Source organism: Oryza brachyantha, chromosome 4, assembly GCF_000231095.2.
Source record: "Oryza brachyantha chromosome 4, ObraRS2, whole genome shotgun sequence".
NCBI lineage: Eukaryota > Viridiplantae > Streptophyta > Magnoliopsida > Poales > Poaceae > Oryza > Oryza brachyantha.
This window is the reverse complement of record NC_023166.2, coordinates 4,667,894-4,690,100: the sequence shown is the minus strand read 5'-3', so window position 1 is coordinate 4,690,100 and position 22,207 is coordinate 4,667,894. Positions and strand designations below refer to the sequence as shown.

The 22,207-nt window shown below is 41.1% G+C and overlaps 2 protein-coding genes and 1 long non-coding RNA gene across 4 annotated transcripts; 1 reads left to right on the top strand and 2 right to left on the bottom strand.

Annotated features, from left to right (window-relative positions):
- Positions 1-1,126: 1,126 nt before the first annotated feature.
- LOC102707763 (heavy metal-associated isoprenylated plant protein 27-like) lies at positions 1,127-2,351 on the top strand. The gene is made up of 3 exons (XM_006652068.2): positions 1,127-1,313; positions 1,464-1,539; positions 1,738-2,351. The coding sequence occupies exons 1-3, from the start codon at positions 1,233-1,235 to the stop codon at positions 2,046-2,048; spliced, it is 468 nt and encodes a 155-aa protein (XP_006652131.1). The 5' UTR covers positions 1,127-1,232; the 3' UTR covers positions 2,049-2,351.
- Positions 2,352-4,160: 1,809 nt separating this feature from the next.
- Positions 4,161-6,923, bottom strand: LOC107304091. 2 transcript variants are annotated; one of them, XR_001550084.2, is made up of 4 exons: positions 6,609-6,923; positions 6,258-6,368; positions 5,049-5,139; positions 4,161-4,624 (listed from the first exon to the last, which is right to left on the bottom strand). It is a non-coding gene; the product is annotated as an uncharacterized LOC107304091 (long non-coding RNA). The 2 variants fall into 2 exon arrangements; XR_001550085.2 differs by having other exon boundaries at positions 6,258-6,362.
- A 2,049-nt stretch (positions 6,924-8,972) lies between these two features.
- Positions 8,973-15,789, bottom strand: LOC102708049 (prostaglandin E synthase 2). Its single transcript, XM_040523510.1, has 6 exons — positions 15,344-15,789; positions 13,700-13,834; positions 13,493-13,568; positions 12,596-12,690; positions 9,457-9,624; positions 8,973-9,324 (listed from the first exon to the last, which is right to left on the bottom strand). The coding sequence occupies exons 1-6, from the start codon at positions 15,684-15,686 to the stop codon at positions 9,164-9,166; spliced, it is 978 nt and encodes a 325-aa protein (XP_040379444.1). The 5' UTR covers positions 15,687-15,789; the 3' UTR covers positions 8,973-9,163.
- Between the last annotated feature and the right edge of the window lie 6,418 nt (positions 15,790-22,207).

The following is a 22,207-nucleotide window of genomic DNA, read 5'->3' as shown; positions in this document are numbered from 1 at the left end:
CATTTTTGATTGAGTCAAAATTATGTTAAGTTTCTTTTTACCATTACAAAACCGCTCTAATGAACTTTTTAAATAAGAATCTTATTTTGCCAAGTTAGCCCAATTTTCACAATCGACCAAAACTTATTTATGCTTTTTATAATTATGATATGAAAACAATTTATAAATTTACACAACATTTTCCAGATACTCAAGACGACCATAAGCCATCTTCAATTTCATCTCATTTAAAGGACAAGCTGAGCAACTTTTAGTAACCAAATAATCTTTCACATGTGTCAACTTTTAACACTAAAGATTAAACAATAAACTTGCATAAAAATGAACTTAATACTTTATGACAAAGAGGTTGGGATCCAAGGATTGGGGTGGTCCCATGGTAGCGCTTGGTTTGGTCAAGCTTCTTGTTAATGGTGATGGCGACGGTGGTTGTGGGCTATAAGTCAATGTAGAGTTCTAGGGTGACTTCGTAGTTTAATTGATATAAAATAATATTATTTTAACTAGATGGATATTAGTAATATTTTTTAAAACAGATAAATTTATAATAGTATGATATAATTATCCTAGTAGCAATAACTTTGCATAGTCTCGTAAAGCGGGGAATAAGTACTTTGCAGTTTGAACTATCCAAACATCATTACATTTAAGCCTATAAAAATGAAGTGTATTTGATTATCATTACATTTAAGTCTACGAAAACGAAGGATGTTTGATCGTGCATAGAAAACATAAAATGTTTTTGAACGAATTGAATATGTACTCCGTCCCATCGTAGGTCGGCTGGCCGCAGGCGGGTCAGGTGCATCCTCCCAAGCTTGACCGCCATTAACAACGGTGGCGGTGGAGAGATCTCGCTCATCATATCACCTCCACCACCTGGCCATGCTGCGCGCGGGCAGGCAAGCAGGCAGTACCCCACGTGGCACCTGCATCGACGTGTGGACCCGATGGGAGCCTCGGATCAGCTTCCGACTGGCTTCGCCACATCTCCTCCGCTCCCTTCACACCACCGGCAGAAAAGTCTCTCCGCACACGTGTCAAGGCACCAGTGGATGGCGCCGTTTGCGGCGAGGCCTCTACTAGTATATGAGAAGCATCCAGTATCCTCCAACTCGCAGCACTCCTCTTTCCGCTTGCTTCTGTCTCAGCTCAGCCTCTGCTAACTGCTAGTCTGCTTGGCCCATAATACTCTCACACAAAGACATTTGGTTTGGTTGGAGATCGTTGAGATGGGCATCGTCGACGTTGTCTCAGAGTTCTGCTCCATGCCGAGGACTCGCAGGCATATGAAGAAGAGGAAACAGTTCCAGGTACCCAACCTGTTCGTCCATTGCACTTTCTTCTGTGCATGTTTTGTCCATCTTTTGTGTGTCTTTCAGTCCTTGTACCATGACAGTGGTGTAAATTGCTGGAGTGGAAACTTATGGATTCGTCATGTTAATTAATTTCTTGTGCTTCAGACGGTTGAGATGAAGGTGCGCATCGACTGCGAAGGTTGTGAAAGGAAGATCAAGAAGGCCCTAGAGGACATGAAAGGTGCCTAACCATCTTTTTCGCCAGCAAACCGTTCTTTTTCATTTTTGGTTATTTTCTTACACGCCCTGATAAGCTAAAAAAGATTGCATGCTCCTCTTATCTTTTCTGCTTTGGGTGTACCTTTTCTTTTGCTAAGCTGTCACGGAAATGATTCGTTACCAAGAGATCTAAGATTTAGCACAAACTGAATCTGTGCAGGCGTGAGCACTGTGGAGGTGACGGCGAAGCAGAACAAGGTGACGGTGACGGGGTACGTGGACGCCGGGAAGGTGATGCGGCGCGTCGCCTACAAGACAGGCAAGCGGGTGGAGCCGTGGCCATACGTGCCGTACGACACGGTGGCGCACCCCTACGCGCCGGGCGCCTACGACAAGAAGGCGCCGGCGGGGTACGTGCGCAACGTGGTGTCCGACCCCTCCGCCGCGCCGCTCGCCCGCGCCTCCTCCACCGAGGTCCGCTACACTGCTGCCTTCAGCGACGAGAACCCCAACGCCTGCTCCGTGATGTAAATCCTTCCATGGCGAACTAGCTGCGTCCATGGAAGAAGAAGAAGAAAGAAGGCCAGGTGTTTTTGTTTCCTCTTGCACTAGTAGTGGTAGTAATTTTTTCAGCTGTAATAACGTTTTCTGCCTTAGCTAGGTGTTGGTGTGTTAGTATTGGAGTTGGTGTTTACTTGCTCCCTGTGCTTGGTTTCTGATGGAGAGCAGCAGTTGTAAAATACTCCTATGTTGTTTGGTAAGATGGATCTTCAATCTTGTCTGGAAAGTTTGCAGATCGGTTGGAGCGTTAGCATGATTCATTTGGGGAGTGGGGGAGACGTGTGCATATAGTACTCGAGTTCTGCGAATGCATCTGAAGTCGGCAGCGCCGAAAGCTTTTGTATCGAGGCGCTGATGCCGACGTTGCTCCACTGTAGCCTGTTGTTGCAGCGGCATTATTTGGGTAGTTGGGAGGTCGTGCAGTGCGACGTGTTAGGTCAATTGACGCCCTGGGGTACCTAATTTTTAACTGACTGACTTTGCTGGCTGGCAGGGTTGCCAATTTCTTTTCTGCGTTTGGGGAGATATTTTCTCCGGGGGAGCGGGATCGGGCCCCGATAGGGAACAGAAAATTCAGTTCATCCGTGGGGACCTAAAGTCCATACGAGAGGGTTATATAAAGTCTTCTTTCTCTAGTCCTCTCTTCTTCCTCTCTTCTTCCCGTCTTCTCTCTCATTTTCTATAAGATAAGGATCTAGCGTAGCGTGTTGAGGGTTGGATCCCTCGCAGTCATCACGTTGGATCTATCCCTGTCAATAGGCCATCAAAAATAACATGCTTAGAAAACACAATAGGCCTAACGTAAGTACCTCTAAACCTAACTATCCTCTCCCTCTCTCTCCTGCTGTTGTCACTTGCCAGCCACTGCCCATGGACCTCAGCCTCCTCACGCCGGCTGGTCACCGTCGGCGGACCTCGGCCTCCCCACGCTGGCTAGCCGTAACTGCCGCTGCCTGTGACTTAGTGCTCGGGGCCGCGAACCACCCTCATCGTGCCGACCAACCTGGCCGCCGTCGTCTCCGCCAGTCCGCGTGGCTCCGCGCCCTCGCCGCCGTCTTCCTATGGGCCCTGGTCGAGGTCGAGGGCTTGTCGGGGTCGGGGACACGACGTATTTTGGCTTCGAGGCCGGGCCTGGGGAGGAATTGATTTTTTTTTTGTTGTATTTACGATATTAGCCGCTCGATCACGTCATGATTTGTGCGTGTTCCCGGTAGTGGAAACAGTGATAGATCCGTGTTTTGTGCCTGTTATGTCATCGGTTTGAGGCGGACTCTCTGCTCGACAGACCCGTCTCCGGGGTTGATTATTATGTCATGCTTGAAAAAATAATTTATAAATAAAAATTTTATATACGTATTCTTAGCAATATAAAAATCAAGTTAAAAAAATAAATTTTTATGAAAAAAAATCCTGAAATTAACGTAGAAGCGAAAAGATAGGACGTCCGATTTTTCTCTCTTGAGTTTTTCGTTCCCTGTGGCTTGGTGAGTGCGCCGCCAAGTGCCGAGGGCTGCGGCATGAGGTGCTGAGTTTATCTAAGGAATCGTACGGTTTGCTTTGTGCTTTGTGAGTTACTCCCTCCGTCTGATTTTGACTTTCTGTTGGTAATGTTTGACATACTCGTCTTATTTAAAAAAAGTAAAATTATTATTTATTTTGTTTATTATTTTTTATTATTAAAATTAGTTTAAGTATTGCTTATAAATTTTTATATTTACATTAAATTTTTCAATAAGACGAATAGTTAAAAATTATAAGTGAATAGTTAGAATCACATATATTATGGGACACTAGTAATCGTGCAAGTGCAATACACGTTATACTTATCATTACTTGCTTCAACACAACTTTACAATGATATCAACTGTTGAGTGTGTAAACGATCAAACCACATGTGCTTAACCAGATAGTACATGCACATATGAATTATGCATAACAATGCATAACAAGAACACACAGAGTATAGTTTGAAGAAAGATTATCTACACTAATATAAAATTGAGAAGTTATAACCCTTCAGTGTATAAAATGATCAAACCGTCTGTGCTTAACCAAGCAGATAATACGTGTACATATGAATCATGTATAACAAGAATACACGGAGACTGAGTGTAATTTGAAGAGAAATTATCTACACTAATATAAAAATTAGGAGTTAATTTTTTCTATAGCTACCAATAATAATATATACATGATTATCTCAATCAATGTACAACGGTAAGAATAGTTGATTTGATGGCTTAAATCATCCATAAAAATTCCTTTTTAGCAATCTTACTCACAATTTATACTGTGAACTGCTGCTCCCACTCCAAAACAAAAGGCTCCACATTGTAGCCCTCTAGTAGACCAATCTCCACATGATAAAGTTATCTCTTCAACTGCCTTTTTTATCCCACACCACTGGAGCCGGCCGTTGTTGCCCTTCATGCCGTGGGCCTGCGGCCCTCCATGTTGCCGCAGCAGACGCAACCGCCCTCCACTCTGCCGTTGTGCGCTACCGAAGGCCTCACCCCCAATAGGCTGTCTTCTTCGGTGATCCCAGCCTGCAGCCATCGTCATTGTGGTTCCGCTGTTACTGCAAGCTCAAGTAAGTGTCGCCATCGCTTTGTTCCTCTTTTTCTCATGAACCACCTATTGGCATTGGTTACTGACTAAACTAATTGTTGGTCCATGTGTTATTGTTCATTTTCCCTATTCTAATATGTTTGTGTACAACGTAAAACATAGAACTTTTTGCAGGCTATCACTATGTTTGCTGAAATTTCTTTTTTCCTAATATATGTCATTGAATATTTATGATTCACACCTCCTTACTGTAGCTAACATCACTGATATCAAAGAAGAATCTAACCATATGTGTAAATAAATCAATCAACAGATTCTTGATTTTGCAATAAAGGAAATCTTGATGTCAGTGAAGTTGTTTTTAAAGCACATTACTATAGGTTGTCCATGGAAATTACTAACCTCTTTTGAGTTCTTCTGACTGAATCAAACATCTTTACGCCAAGTCCTTGTAGTATATCCATGATAGGTTCTGCTGCTATTTGGACCTAAACTGGAAAAAAACAGGTTATTACTCAACCACTTGTGCAGTGTTACAGTGTTGCTCATAGAAACACACACACACATATATGAATTTCATTGCCCGCCTTTTCTTATTATGGACAGTTACTCAATGGAATTTCCATGTGAGAAAATTTGTTTACTCTATATCAAGTGTGTACAGGAGAAATGATAGGAGTTTGGAAATGTGAGCATGGGATGGGTAGTTTTGCTTCCTATTTTGAAGATTTCTCTAATTAGAAAGTAATGGCCATCCAGATGAAATTTTGGATCTTTCATTATGCACATGGTAAACAATACTGCTATATTTATCTCTTTATCCATTGAACATTTTATTGTGTCATTGATTGATATCAAAAAATAAAAACAATTGGATGATTGCCTCAGCAAAAGAAAAGAGGCATGACTGTTTCAGGAAAGAGAGCCCCATAAATGGCATTTTGAATGGTTATTTTTGCAGTTTACTATGTCCTGCTTTCTTCCTATCATTTTCTGTAAATGTATGATGTAGCGTCTAAAGTGCAGCTGTTACAGGACATCACTGATGTTTGCCTGAACCAATCTAGTGTAAAGTTTTTGCTGCCAACATAGAGCGAACTAAGCCCCATCGGTTTCCTTTAATCTCTGAATTTGATTTTTTTTCTTGGATTATTACCACTTCATTCAGTACTAATTATGGTGTTCAAGGTTATTTCAACAAAGTTTACATAAAGCCAAAAATGGGCGATGAACCTTCTAGCATTGAGAATGGTCTTTTCTTGAACTTTGAGCAATTAACATGACCAATGACATCCAAATTTTTACATGTTTCGAACAACACAATGTTGACTCCATCTCACAGAAACACCAAGTCACATTAAACCTTCATGTGCAAATAAGGATCAGAAGTCAGACCACCAACTGTAGGTCTCCAGCAACATTGGTATTTTCACTGATAAATATAGTGATTACTAACAATTTACACTAATACAACCCAACCACATATTTACCTGTTCAGGAATTTTCATGTCTCGATCTAGAAGTGTAAAAGGCAGAGAAATTCAGATTTGTGCTCAAATATATATATAGAAAAAAACTAACACGCAACACTATAAACATATGACTAATTACCTGTCATTGCAGAAATTTGTGGTCTAGGGCTTTCTACATCCATTCAAGTAAACTGAGGAAGAACAAAAGACAGTGATTGCGGCGGTGCGAGATATTGCTCGAGACCTGCACCTACAGTGTTAGAACGTAGGGAAAGTTACCAGACAAAAATTATAATACTCAAATTATTATCTATCATCATATATTCGACTATGCTTAAATTAAAATGTTGGTACAAGGTGAAGAGCTGATACACATAACCATTAGGGGAAATTTAACATCTATACGCATACCATTCAGCTGAACAACAAAGTCCAATTAGAGCACTAATGGGGAATCATGATCATCACTTGGATCTGAATCAAGTCTCACCAGAAAAGTGAAGATGGCGGCGGCAACACCAGACGCATGACCTGATCGATGAACCAGCTGACGAAAGTGCGGAGCAACGTGACGGCGGAGGAATTCATTTACTACGGGAGAAAGCGATTTGCAGCAAGAGGACAAGCTGCACGGCGGGAGGATGCACGGAGAAGCTGGGAGGACACTGGAGGCAACACCAGATAGGCGACGGAGTGGCGATGGCTGCGGTGCAGCGAGGTGTGTAGGGAAGCGGTGAGGTGATGCTCGGGAGGAGCGGTTGTCGGGGAGAGGATTTCATGGCTTCGATGTTATGGTAGGGCCGGATGTCGCGGCTGCAGGATAGCAAGATGGGTGGCGGTGTTAGACATGTACAAAGATATCTATTAGCTGACTTTTATCATCCTCATGTAAGTAAATTTGGTGATGTGGAGCAAACAGAGAAAAGAAAAAAGAAAAGTTGTTATCATGCATGACAACGGCTTAGAGTCGACTTTAAACATTTATTAAAGAAAACTTTCTTGCATGAGAATATATAAAAAGAAAACTAGCTTAATAAAAAATATTTTATTGCATTAATAAAGAAACACACCTGACTCTATCTTTATACATATCATTAATGTAGATGGCAGAGGATATCTAGTTAGGGAATCAGTGTGTTTACCGAAGCATTGCAAGATATAGATGATTACATCCATTTTGGGCCATCAGATGAAAAGATCTAACAGTTGGTGAATGACTGGAGTGTTCTGTGTGCATTTTCTTTGGGTACACCTAGAAAAGAACCAAATGCTTCTTTTTATATTAGTATAGAGAAGTATTTTCCAGCGTTGCTATGCGTACACGTACAATAAGAGATGGTTTAGCGCCCATCATGCATACGTATGATCTCACGCCGTTTGCATGCATACGTATGACCTCGCATCGTACGATCAAGGTCGTACGTATAACATTTTTGTTTTTTTCACGGGGAAGGTTAGGATTATAGGACATGATTTAGTCTGTTTCTAGATATGAACTACAAGGCACGTGTGTTCCAACATTGGGGAAAACCTCGTAGATTGATTGGAGATTTTTCTTTGCGGATATTTGACCTTAAATCCATTTTACTAAGATATGCAGTTAATTGGACCCTGGAGAGCCCCCACCCGATACTACATTCGATTTACAAAATGTACATTCGTACACTGATTTTGTGGATTTAAACATCATTTTGGGAATGAAGCAAATCAATAGCAGATAAAGACTGCCGAGATGCCCCTCTATTTGTCTCGGATCTGTAGTTTGGCTGGTATAACTGGTTAATCTATTGCTGCATTTTGTCTAATTTAATTTGTTGATTAGTCATTCTTGATGTCGTAAAGGTTAAGCTCATGATATCATTTTTGAGTGCAATGACTCTGTTTAATACTACTCATAGTAAAAAATGTAGTTAAATTTGTTCCATTTAGTATTTTGGACTCAATTGTTATAGTTGTCATTTTCAAACATGTGCAACTTCTGGTTGTCGAGTCGTGCAACTTTAGTTATAATTTTTTGCAACCATTTATTTGCCTTTCTGTGTGATTTTCTTTGTGTCTAGGCTTGGCAAAGCAGGCAGGAGATTCCACCGTTCGAGACCTGACCTGTGTTTTTCTTGGTAACCTCTATGCTTCAGATTATGAGAAGGCGGCATTTCAAGGGTTTTTTTTTTCAGGGTGAGCTCAGAAGTGAGCTCCAGATACACTCTGGATACTATATATTCTCTTCTTTTTTTTTCCCCATAGCATCTGTTTGTTATTAGTCGAACCACCATGTTTTTGCACTGCTTCTATATTCATGGGTTTCCATAGCTTTTTCTTCCTTCTCAATGTTTGAAGTAACCAACCAATATATACCGTGGCAAAGCACACTCAGTTGAATGCCATCCTGCAAAATTTTTTAGTTATATGGTACCAACTTGCTTTCTGTGATCTGATTTTTTCTCTCTGATATGTAAATTTTCAAATTATCTTTGTCAAAGGAGGATGCAAATAAAAAAAACTCGCTGACTGCCAACATGTTGAAACATTCGTACTTCAGAAAAGAAATAGAGTACATTAATCTAGTTCTTCTCGAGCGTGTTTGGAGAATCCGATTAAGCGTCATTTGCACTAAATCTCCACATGAAAGATGCTTCAACATACATGTCACAAGATACCGAAGGAGAATGCAAATTTAAAAAAAAAATGCAGCTTAAACATCATCGATCTACAGAAATCAGAAAATATTTCATCTTTCATTATGAAAGAACACAACCTTAGTAGTGCCTTACAATCCCAATGTTTTCATATAAATCAGGAAGGCAGGAATGGGAAGTAGATAATGACATCACAACTGAAAAAAAAAGGGATATAACAGCAAGCGAGAGTTCCTTTCCTCTTGTTCATGTTCAATTCTGTGAGTAATAACTTGGTATATCACGTCGCATTATTACATTCTAACTAAAATTCTGCAAAATTTTCATAACTTCAATGCCTCGCACATATATTCCCCACCGCTTGAAATGGTCAGACTTAAATAGCCAAAAAGAAATCTACTAATTTGTTCTACTCCTGGATTCTCGATGGTTGTCCAATTTCATCTTCCATACGTTGGTACCACTCACCAATTTGAGTATGCTCAACCATATCTTTTCCAGCTCTCAAGTATCGGATAGGTCTCAAAACACCAAATACTGCAAGATCTGCCAAGTTAGGCTTGGAGCCACCTGGATAAATGCAAGCAACAAAGCAAAGTTAATACCAGTGCAAAGGGATAAAATTTGATGCATGTGGATTTTCACAATTTTAGGCTGTTTTTCCCATTTTCTTTTTTTGTTGCTTATGGAAAAAATTCGTACCTAGAAAATCCCTTCCATTAAGGGCTTCCATCCATGTGTTGGCAGCATCATACAATGAAGCACGCTCATCGATTATATTGTACTTTTTCTTTAGTTTCTTAGACACCATGTACATTGCTGCAGCACCAGCATACTTCACAGCAAACCTCTCTGTAAAACTGAAGTTGCCTGCATTACAGAGTTTGGGTGCATGTCGTCATACGTAGCAATAACAAAATAATGTCTTTTCTGATCAAATGAGCAAACAATTTATTAAAAGCAGAGCACCATCGCTGCACCCCAATTTCACTTTCCTTTTTGTTTAGAGAAGGAATTTAGGTCCCAAGATAGAAAGGAACTTAAACTTTTAGTTTTTAGTTATCTAGTTTGAATATTATAAGAGATCAATGTTAGTAAACAAGTAATCATAGGAGGGGGATTTTGCTGAATGGTGAGCACAAACAAATCTTCCCTATACAGTTTTTACCATGCACATCAAGTTTCCTCAACCAACCTCTGCTGTCAAAACTGCGTTAGCTTGGCACCGCCACAACAGAAATCCCTGTTCATGTGCATTATGTGTAAAGCATTTCAGTTATAGGGCATTCGTTGACAATCATGATGAACAGAGAGCATTTATCAAATTGTGTTATCTCCAATTTTAGGTAATGTAATACACAACAGAATGTAGAAATATTGATCACCTTGCCAATATTTCTTCCTTGGGTTCACAAAATCAAAATATTCATGCCAAGTATGATGCAGAGAGATCCTGTATGTAACCTCACTGTAACACCCTAACTTCTGAAAATTCACATTTCCACAACTCTCATGGCATATGAGGGGCAGGTCCCATGTACGCATAGCACTCTATTTAGACTTTCAACATCGTTTTGTGTAAAAGGGTTAACCTAAAGGTTCTATGGTTGAAACAAGTCAATTTATGCTAGCCCTAATATATCTAAATTCTCTTTATGAATCATGAGACTAATCTAACCAAAAGTACACTGGGCCACATGGCTGCGGTATTACATTCACCCCCTTTAAGGGGGGATGAACTGGGGAGCACAGTTTCTTCTTTTTTATCCATGTGTTGCTCCAATGAAAGTAAATCCTACAACCTTGTTGATAGCCTTTGATGGAAGTAAATGTTCAGAACAACCTCTCAATAGTTGGTAACCATGCTTTATGCCCCCATGAGTAGGGACGAAAACAGCCAGAAATGGTATCATTTTTATATTATTTTTACGAAAACAGTTGGGAATTTTCCATATTAATGAATTTAACTATTTAGTAGTGACTTCAGTATGTCGCTGATAGAAGTTAAAAGATATTAAAATTTAGAAACAGAATGGTCGGAAAAGATAACTTTTAGATTATTTTTACTGAAATGGTATTGGTATGTATGGTCAGGAATTTCCATACCGTTTACATGCCATATACACACAACTCGCGTAGAAAAGGTTTTAACCTCTGGTATCAATGGTATGACCCCAGCTTTCAAAATCTGTATTAGCCTATCTCTTCTGAGGGAAACAGGCCCATTTATATGTTGCTTCATGTCAAAAGATTAACCTAGAAGTGCTATGGTTATAATTCATTGGTTTATATGTTGCCCCCAGCCTGTCTAAACTCTCCAACTAAGACTAATCCCACCAAAAACATCTTGGGTCACAAGTGCCTCTACAGTTGTACTGACTCACTACAACTGGATGCAGTGCTTACTGCCTAGAGAGGTACTAGTGATATGTTTGTAAAAAATCTCATAAAAACAAAGAAACCAAAAACAAGAAAGATCATGAAGAAATAGAAATGAGTTATGAACTCATACTGGCTTGAAGATTAAAAGTAGTAAGCAAGCCTAAGTTATTATAGTATTTCACCTCACTAGTATCATAAATATGATATTTTTTTAGTATTAATCTCCAAACAAACAGTTGGTTACAACATTTGTAAGTTTTGTGAAGATCTGGTGTGCCTAGGATAGACCAAATGTGGTCCTGAGCAGCCCTGTTATATGAGTATACTACATTTAGTATTCCATTAGTTCATTTAAGAAGTTAAGGTTTGACTTGGCATGGTCTTAAAAAATCAAACCATAATTTTTTGTATCTCTTATATGATATAATGCTAGTAACTACTCCCATTGCAAAATGTAAACATTTCTAGCATTTGAATCTTATCCCACAATATAATCATTTCTAGCCCTATTCACAGTACTTGTCACCAATCACTTCTCATTCAAAATTCTTCTCATTTTATCCCCACCTACCCTCCCACTCCCATCCATTCCTCATTTATTAAGGGAGAATATGGTCTTTTCTTCTTAACCTTATTTTCTGCTAAACAACCTAGAAATGATTGTACTTTGGAATGGAGGTAGTACAAAATCTCGATCACATAAAACTCTTTCAAAGTTTCTTATCTTTAATTTTAATGTCTAAACTAAGCTCTGTTCACCAAAAAAACACAACTGTCTGAATCTTGAAATGTGCTTGTGCCTTATTAGAATCATTGCAAGCAGTACGTGAGCAAGATGGAACAGTTTGCTGGACTGCTTGTAATGTTGTAAATAAACACAGAGAGTATGTGAGCAAGATGGAACACGGTGTTCTGCAGTGCAGGTAATGCTGAAAACAAGCTGAGCAGCAATCCAAGTAGTTATTTTAAATTAAAATAAAAAAAGGTGCTTCCTTGATTAGCAATAAGAGGTAAGACTGTAAAATATAGAAAGAATTGCAACATTTCCGGTATACTGTAATATCATCTGAAAGAGGCGACTGTTTTTTTTTTTTGTGAATCAGGAATAAATAAGTTCTACCTCCTATTAGTTGTCTATGTAATAATTTACTCCCTTCTGTATCAAATAAATGATGTTCTGCACATGGATATGGTCTCCAAATATAACTTTGACCATTGATTTCTATGGTAATATATTTGTAAAACCCACCAACGCACTGAAAATTCAACATATCTGATTCTCATGTAGCTAAACTAAATATTTTTAAAAGATATTGATAGTAATTTTGAAGGTTTGATCAGATGCTTGTCCCAAACAAAAGGGATTTGTGACCAGAGGGAGTACCATATCTTTGAATCCAAAGGAAAAATAAAATATAGCAGCACACAGACACCAAAGTTAAAAGTTCAAAGGAATTACCATGTTTTGAAATATAATCAAAAGATTCCAATGCCTCTGAAGTTGTCCGATATATATTTGGAGACAAGACATGCACAAGGTGCTCATCAACCCACCTAAAACAAGGATAATTGAAGTTATGCTACCATAGATAAACAAAAGTTTGCATGTATTGTTGGAGATTGAAATGGTAGTTACTTGTGCAACTAGGGTACCCCATACTGCTTCTAGGGGAATTTGGCTCATCCCACCCAGGGAAGCCTAAATGCAAACAATTTGTTGGTAATACTCCCTGGCCTTTTGTGCATTTACCTTTCAGTTTGTGAATCCTATCAGACAATACATAACCCCTAATACAAGCTAATAATGGCCTTACTGGTCATGTCTAGCCTTGGTAAACTACTATGACCAGTTGCAGAGAGAACTCTATATATAACGTAACTATCAGACCATTCATAGAACAAATTGTAATGTACAAGCTCTTTGTTTCATCAATTAATTTGAGTACTAAAAAAAACAAAGTAAAGAGGGCTGATGATGGCCATACTGATCTTGCCTGGCTTTGAAACACTAATATGACCAGATCGTTGGGAAACACTAATATGACGGTATGACCAAATCCAGGGAAAGAAGTCTATCATGTAACTATCAAGTCACGCAGAAATAACTGTAATAGGCAAGCCTTTTGTTTTGTTTCACCAATTAATTTATGTAGTAAAACTATGAAACAAAGGTAATGAGGTAGCAAATGATCCTTTTATTATATTAGAACAAAAATATTTCAAGAGAAAAGTAGATGTATCTTTGAACAATCTTTGTTTCTAGGAATAGGAGTACTACAACATTAACAATTTAAAAAGTTAGAACCAAGACAAAAACTAGATGCCACATAAATAGATGAAAGAAATGGAGAAATACCTGCGCCATTTTTCTTCCTCTTCATTACTGACTTTATCATCAGGATGGATCCTTTGCTGTAATATATTGATTATATCTATCACCACCATATGTAAGAAATGTTAACTCTGGAGTTTAATGCATAAAAGAATCATTTTACTAAAAGATTTAAACCATAACTATGTAAAGGAAGTGGATTGGAATACACCAGTATGAAATGAATATAACCTGATGAATCAACCAGCTGTTCACCATCCACTGTCAGTATTGGGACCTTCTTGTACTCAGACCACTTGATTTCCTTCTTACTCAACGGATTCACTTCCACAACTTTGTAGGGTATATCATGATAGTCTAGGAAAGCTGAAATGAAGCAAATGAAGAATGTTTTAACTAAAAGAAATTGCGCCAGAACAGAGAGACCGACAACGATTTCAGAATAACAAGTTACTGATCAGTCTTGATCTTCTCCAAACAACTTTCAAACTTCAGAAATCTAAAATATTATATTCAATGCTCAAAGTTATTAATATACAAACGTACGAGTAATAACTAATAATAAGATTTCTCCATAAGGATAACACTTAGTTATCAAGTGTCTGTACATTGTACTTGTACTACAGATAATTTGTGAACCCATTCATAGATGACAACCCCAGTTTGAGTAACATGTCAAAATTTCGCGCATGCTCCCTCTCCCAAAATATAAGCACTTCTGTAGTATTTCACGGGGCTTGAAATCAAATGGAGGATGATTGTCATCTGTTGAGATGGGGAGGCATGCAGAGAAATTAGAGAGATTGTTGTGATTTGTTTAGATGAGGGACTAGGTAAAGAAGTTGCTATATTTTAGGACAGAGGGAGTAGTAAATCATTACATCGTGCTTCCATTGAATCAGATTAAAAAAATTATGCTGTAGGCAAGGCTAACACCTGTCAAAAAAGGGATTGACTTACTAAAAGTATGAACAAACGAGGACAAAAGGAAACCAAGTTTCACAATAAATTGTGTAGTTCTGGAAGGTCTGATTCAATAAACAAAATTCCCTAATTATTAGCTGGGAGGCTCCTCTATTTTGAAGGTTATGGTGGTAACATGGAGTAAAATGCACCAACAGTCCTTAAACATGTAATAGATAGGCACATGCAAATTCAGTGAGACAAATAAAATTATCAAACACTAACAGAACTATCTGTAGAAATTTTGAGATCATAACCAATATTTGCATAAACATGCCCATGGTGTAACTCTTAAGTACAACAGACTGATCTTTGCACAGTGTAATGTTTACCTATTTAGATTAATTTTACATGGCTAACAGCAAAAATGGCCTTGATAAAAAGAAAAAAAAATTATTCTGATGTTCAGTACCCTGTCAGCAGAAATAATTATGGGCCAAATTTCAAAATGGAATCACCGGCCAGACTGTATTCTACATTTACCTAATTCAAATGCAATACAAGTAGAGAAATATGTCAAAAGGCAGTAGAAGCTTATGTTCTGTAGCTTTTCGTATTGTCCAAAAACACTCAATAAAATGAGGAAAGGACCAATCAGATCTCAACTGAAGAATGTTGATCTTGCAAACTCGTGACAATTGACTGTCCTTAGCTTCTATGGTTACTCGAAAATCACCCAACCTCAGAAGCTGTTTCTACAACAATCTAATTGATGAAGTATAATCAAGTCTCTTAACCAAAATATACATTATAATCTATATTCTCAATACTAATCATTAAGATTTAAAGGCAAACCAGTAGTACTGAAATATTTTGGTGTAAGTAGATCAATAAGAAAAGTATTTCTCATCAGGCCTAATGCACGTTCAAAATGCTAGATTGGAGGAATTCACGGAAGCAAGAAAGCCTCACCTCTGACTTTGTTGCAGAAGGGGCACGCCTGGTACTGGTACAGAACCACGTTCTGCGGCAGCAGATCCAGGGGCGGCCGTTCCTTGGCCTTGGCCTCCGCCGCCGCCATCGTCGCGAAGGTCAGGGAGAAGGAGACGGCCCCAGCGATCCCCCCCGGCATGGCCCGCGAGGAGGATGACGATGCTGCCTGGGAAAGGGGCAGCGGCTGGGCGCCCAACCTCCTCCCGCCCGGCCCCGCGGACGTGGCAGTGGAGGCGGCGGCGGCGGCGGCCCCATGGAGAGCGCGCGAGGAGAGGAGGAGCGTGCGGGAGGATAGAGCTTGCGCCGCGCGGATCGACCTCATCTTGGCGAGCGAATGGGGCTAGTAGCTAGGGTTTCGGCCTGGTTGCCTCGCCGGCGCCGGATGAAACGGTTTTGGGGAGGCAGCTCCTTGCCTCCTCGGTGGCGCTGGATTTAGGCAGGCCGGCTAAAACCCTGGTTATTTGCGTATTGGTCCTTCGTTTATTCCTAAATTGTATTTTTGACGCTGCCATGGGCTGGATGATGGATTGATGTGGGTTGTTCTGTAAATAGATTTCTTTTAGGATTGTTTTGCGCTGTCTGCTTGAAGTGCCGGAAACCCAGATGCCATCGTTCTTCTTGGACAAGAAGAAAGACGGGCTGAGAATGTAATACGCGGCACAGTTGGATCCGCACGAATATATCAGAGCACGTGTCTCTTTTCTTTTGGCAAATTAAGGGCTGATCGCTTGGTTTTAATAAAAAATAATTTTATAAATAAAACTTTATATATATATTTTTTAAGCTATCCAAAAATCAATGTTAAAAATAACTCTGATAAAAAAATTCTAAATATCTACTTTAAATTTAATATTGAAAATTTAAATATTAGCTTATAAGCGTAAACAGAACTAAAAAACGGTTATAATAAGTTTTTCTGAGGAAAAGCGTGAGGTTATCCAAACTGGACCGGTGAAGAGCTGAATATGGTACAGGTGAGACAAAGGCTGTTCGTCCATCCCGGTTAATAAGCGTGATTCTCCATTTCTTTAAAAAAAATTATATATAAAAGTTGCTTTTAAAAAATATCAATCTATTTTTTAATTTTTATAGCTAATAACTAATTAATAATATGTTAATCTTTTACTACGTTTTCCGCCCATTTAGAGCAACTCCAATAACTTCTCATCCAAATTTGCCATCTCTGTTTTTTGGCAAAATCTAAAAACATTGTCTCAAACAGTTTGGCATCTGAGTTCCCAAATTTTAGCAATTTTTCATATCCTCTTGTTTGCGCGCATATATGGGAGACGAAGTTTCACTTAGCATCCAGAAAAGTGCGATGCTAGATTTCTCTCGCGTTTTCGCCAGGAACTTTCAGCGCACGCATTTTTCTTGTGTCGACGCCATCTCCTCGTGACCCGGCGTCGCGACGCCACCGCTGCCATCCCCCGGCGCCGCCGCCTCCGCCGCCCCCCGCTCTCCCCACACGCACGCCAACTTGGTGCGGCCCAGTTCATCGCGACCGCGCGCGTCGCCTTCGCCGCCTGGCGCCTCGGCCCGCCCGCAAGCGTCGCCGTCGTGCGCGCTTGCACCCACGCCCACGGCCCGACGGCACGCCGCGGAACCGCGCGCTCGCGTCCGTCGGTGCCCCCACTGTCCCCCGCACACGTGCCACCTCGCCGTAGCCCAGCTCGTCGCCGTGGCCCAGCTCGTCGCCGCCTTGAGCTTGTCTTATGCAGGTAACAGACTTCTCCCGCTAGCCCCTTCATGGATCATTCACAAGCTCTTGGGTATATTATTGGTGGTAATGGCCGTAGAGGTGAAGCAGATTAGCTTGCAAAGGGAGTCTTGATCAAATGGATCGATATAATTTGTCTCTGGAAATAGTGGAAATAGTGTAGGTATTAGGACCATCACATGAGCCAACTGAAGAGGAGCCACGGAATTCATATTTATAGGGGAGTATAAATAGTGTAGCAGAAAAAAGAACTGTATGTCTATTCTACATAGCATAAATGGTGATTTACAAAAGAAAAAAAGATTATGTCAGCATAGAACTACAACTTATGGTTTGCATATAGTGATAATTGTCAGATGCAGATGATATATAGCAGAGGAATGCATTTAAATATCTGTTTCATATCCTCCTCAAAGTTCTGCTCAAGTAGACGATCAACATCATCGATAATAAGGCACTACACAAAAAAAGTAGCATGACAAATAGGCATGCTTTTAGGATGACAAATAGCGTCGGTGGCACGGCCGGCGGCACGCGGACCTCGCGGGGGCGCGGGAGGAGCAGGTGACGCGGGCACGCGGCGTGGTCAGCGGCGCGCGACCGTCGTGGGTGCGCGGAGCAGGCGGCGCGGCCGGTGGCGCGCGGGCGTCGCGGGGGCGCCGGAGAGGCGGCGCGGCTGGCAGGGTGCACAGGGCGTCACCGGGGCGCGTCCAGGCGGCGCGGTCGGCGGCGCGTGGGCGTCGTGGGGGCGCCGGAGAGGCGGCACGGCTGGCAGGGGGCGCAGGGCGACGAGAGCGACTTCTATCTGGTGCGATCTTCCTCAATTTCCAACCGATTTTATTGACTATATCTGTTTTTGGCAAGTGGAATTTGGGTAACTGTTGGAGATAAAATAATTTTTCGTTTCCCATATTGTTTACCAAGTTGCTAAAACAGCAAATTTGGCAAACTATTTTTGCCTAACTGTTGGAGCTGCTCTTACTTGCCACAGCCAAGAACGTGGCCAAACACATGCAAGCTTTCTTCTTTAAACCAAGTATATAATAAGCTAATATGCTGACTTCCTTTTAGGGATTTAATAAATAAATTTTATAATTTATATTATAGTGTAATAATTAACAAGGGAAGTTAATATTAGAAATAATTTCCCAATAAAATGTGACTCGGAGTATTTTTGTTAAATATTGCTATATCTAAATAGAGTATTTGGAATTTTCTAGGATTTTTATAGCTCAAGAAGTAATTTTAGTAATTCAAAAATCATTTCGGCAATTGTTTTTATTGAAAAAAATAAAATCCCTTCATTGGATTCGAGCCAGCCAATTACGACCCATTCCTCCTTCCCTTGAAGGCCTTCCTCCATGATCATCTTCAACTCTCCTTTGGCACCGAGTTATCCCATGCTACAAGACAAGCCAACTAGGGATTCTTGCCAACACATAATGCGACCTTCTTCAAATCCGACCGCTGTATCCTCAATTTTTTTTAGAACTCATGCACTTTATTTATTATAGAAAAGTACACATGCCATGAGTTAGCCTCGACACCGATAATTTAACTGCATGAATAAGCAGTTTTACAAAGAGGCCCCTTAAAGATGGCCAAATTAACATAAGCTCAAGACATTTGCAACAAAGGACTCTAAAAGATCCAAAAAAAGCAATCAGGTCCTTTGCTGCTTCTCCGCCTGGACGAAGACAACTATGGCGACAACGACAGTGATTTGAAGACCACAAGTAGCTAGAGATGGATGCCAAGAAGCAAACCCGAAAGGGGCCTCCGAAGATGGAGATTGAAGCTTCATTGACAACAACAAGAAAGTTCGGCCACTCCCTAAAGATCTGCCTCTGTTGACAAAGGAGTTCAACGTTCTTGTGGATGTATCGCCAGAGATAAAGATGATGGCCCACCCGCTAAAACGGAAACCTGCAACACATCTAGTTAAAGACGCCATGGGAAAACACAGAGCTATCACCATGAGAGATGAACAACCATGGTTTTGCACCGAAACAAGAGGACGCGATGTCGTCGACCTCTTGAGCTGCACAGCGAAAGGAAAATACAAACAAAGCAAAGTATTTATTGGTATCGGCCCCTCCTTTCCATCCTATTCGCCCCAAAGCGAGCCTCAAAGTGGCATGTTCGGTCGAGATGCCTTGGTATTCGAGTATCATGCCTCCGGTGGCATGTTCGGCCAAGATGCCTTGGTATTCGAGTAAAACACTTAGGCGCTACCAGCACCCCCTCGACGATTCGGACCAGGTCAGAATACGGAAGCTTGCCCGTCACGACTCCGAGGGATATTCCAGCTAAGATGTCTGGGGACCAGCTCTCAAGTGCACTCGAGTGCTAAAGACAGCTGGTGTGGTGGTCCCCAAGAAGCTACTTATTTTACCCTTGTACCCTTAGGCTCTATTAGTAACTACCCAGGGGTATTTGGGTCATTGTACAAGGGTTTTCCGGGGCTATAAAAGCCCGTACCCCTACCCTGTTGAACTCAAGGTTAATGAGATGTACAAAGCCGAGGCATCTTGAACATTCTCTACTTGGACTTCTTGTGTACATGTGCGACTGACTTTTTCATAGTTGCATATACATTTTCATGTTCGTGACACAAAGTCACAACATTGGCGCCGTCCGTGGGGACTCCATAAATCTCCAAGAAGGTGAAGTCAAGTGGTAGATGTACGCAAGGCCTCGGAGGAAAAGAACAGCCCCGGTCAGATACGGTTTCACTCCTAGCCCAGTGGACACCTCAAAAGGAGCAACGAGTCAGAATATGGAAGGTGGTAGCGGGGCTGGTGGAAGCTCGTCAAGGAGCGGGGAGTTGACTGAGACTGAGTTGGCAGAGATGTTGCTAGCCCAAGGGGCTCTCATGGTGAATAGAGAACAGTTTGAGGAAATGCAAAGGGAGCTGCAGAGGTTGAGAGAATTGCACAGCTCGACCCAAATTCCCTCGACTCAAGTTCCATCGGCTCAAATTCCCTCGACTCAAGTTCCGTTGACTCAAATTTCCTCGACTCAAATTTCCTCGACTCAAATTCCATCGACTCAAGTTTTATCCACTCAAATTCCCTCGACTCAAGTTCCATCAACTCAAATTCCCTCCACTCAAATTCCGTCGACTCAAACTCCCACCCAAGTTTTTTCAGCCCAGATACCCCCAATGCAGCCCAACATTCCATTCCCATGCTCCCTCCCACAGCAACCACCCTACTTCTAGAACCAGCATATGCCTTACATTCCATCGATCCAGACACATACGACTTTACCTCCATATGTTCCACCTCAAACAGAAAGTACATCATTTCAGGAGTACACGTCAGGAGGGGGCCAGTGGGGGTTCAACGTACCACAAACACCAGGCTTGCATGCTCCATATCACCCAACACAGCCAATGTCGCAGCAAATGGTGAACTTGCAGTAGTTCTGGGCAAGTCAAATGAACATACCTCAGCAAACTCAACAGATGTACATGCCACACCAGCAAACGCAGAATACGAAAGGACTGTCGGATACTAGCCCGCTAAGTCCCATGTTGCTGTTGGCACCCTGGCTAATCAACTTCAAGATACCAAATATTACAAAGTATAAGGGAGATTCCAACCCAAGTGAATATCTAAGGATATATGAAACAACTGTGGAGGCAGCAGGAGGAGATGATGTGACAAAGGCTAAGATGCTTCCCACCATGCTAGAAGGTGTCGCTATCTCTTGGTACACCACGCTCCCCTCGATGTCCATATACTCATGGGAGCCTATGAAGGATATCTTCAAGGCAGGCTTTATTGGGGCATATGAGGAACCAAAGGAGTCAAATGATCTATATGCGGTCAAGCAGATGCCGGGAGAAACCATAAGGGAGTTCATGTGCAAGTTCTCAAGAGTGAAATGTCAAATTAAAAAAAGCAGATGACAGCATAGTCATTGCAGCAGCTAGAAGGGGTTTGCTCAAAGGGCCATTGCGTTTTGACATAAACAAAGACAGGCCAAATTCAGCAAGAGAATTGTTTGAAAGAATGGAGAAGTTTGCAAGAGCAGAAGAAGATGAATTGCGCATGGACGCGGAACGCGGACCCATTGTGGTGGCACCTACACCTCAATCGGCAACTAGTTCAGCCCAACAACCCCAGCAACAAGATGACAACAGCAAAATCAAAAACCCTGGAAACAATTCAAGAACGATAAGAAACAAGTCAACAACATCCAAGGGAAGCCTAACCAATGGAAGTGGAGCAAGAACAAGGGCAATTTCAAGAACAAGCAGAATGACAACAGGCAATTTGACAATTCAAAGTATTGCAGATTGCATGGCCAAACTAATCACATGATGAATGAGTGCCGAACAATTCCTTTCTTATACCAGAGGCAAATGCAAGGGTCACAAAATAGACAACAAGCTCAGAATCAACAACAACATGCTCAGAATATGATCGAAGCCCCTTAGGTCATGAAGGAGGAGGCGATTGATGTCACGCCCTGAGTTTTACCCAAGCCAAGAATTAATTAAATAATGCATTAAAAATAATTTGTTAATTAAAGTTCAGGAGAAAACTCAGTGTAATTAATTAATTTAATTTAATTGGAAGCTTTTTGGATGTTCTAAAATGTCCCAAAAGCATTTTAAATTATTAACAGGATTTATACTTGAATTGCAGTCAATAAAATTTGGTCTAATAAACTTAATAAAAATCGGCAAAATTGGAGGCAATTTCTTTTTTTCCCTCATTCCTTTTTCTTTTCTTTTTCCCTTCTCCCTTTTTTTCCCTTTTCCTTTTTCTTTTTCTCTTTTCCTTTCTTTTTCTCTCCTGGTCGCACCTCCTCTCCTCCCTGTACGATCCTCTCCTCCTCTCCAAGCCATGCAGCCTCATCTCTATCTCCACCAAAAAAATCAATTCCAATTAATTCTAAATCTTATCTCTTTGAAACCTTATCTATTCCTTGTTAATAGGAGATGGATAACAAGATCTATCTCTAGCTTCCCCCTATAAATACCCCCCTACAGCCTGGCCTCTTTCCCTCGTCTTCCTCTCCCGTACATCTGCAGTCGCCTCTTGCGTCTCCGCTACAGCTGTGCCGCCCCTATCCAGTAGCTGCGCAGCAAGCCGCTAGCAGCCCTGCTG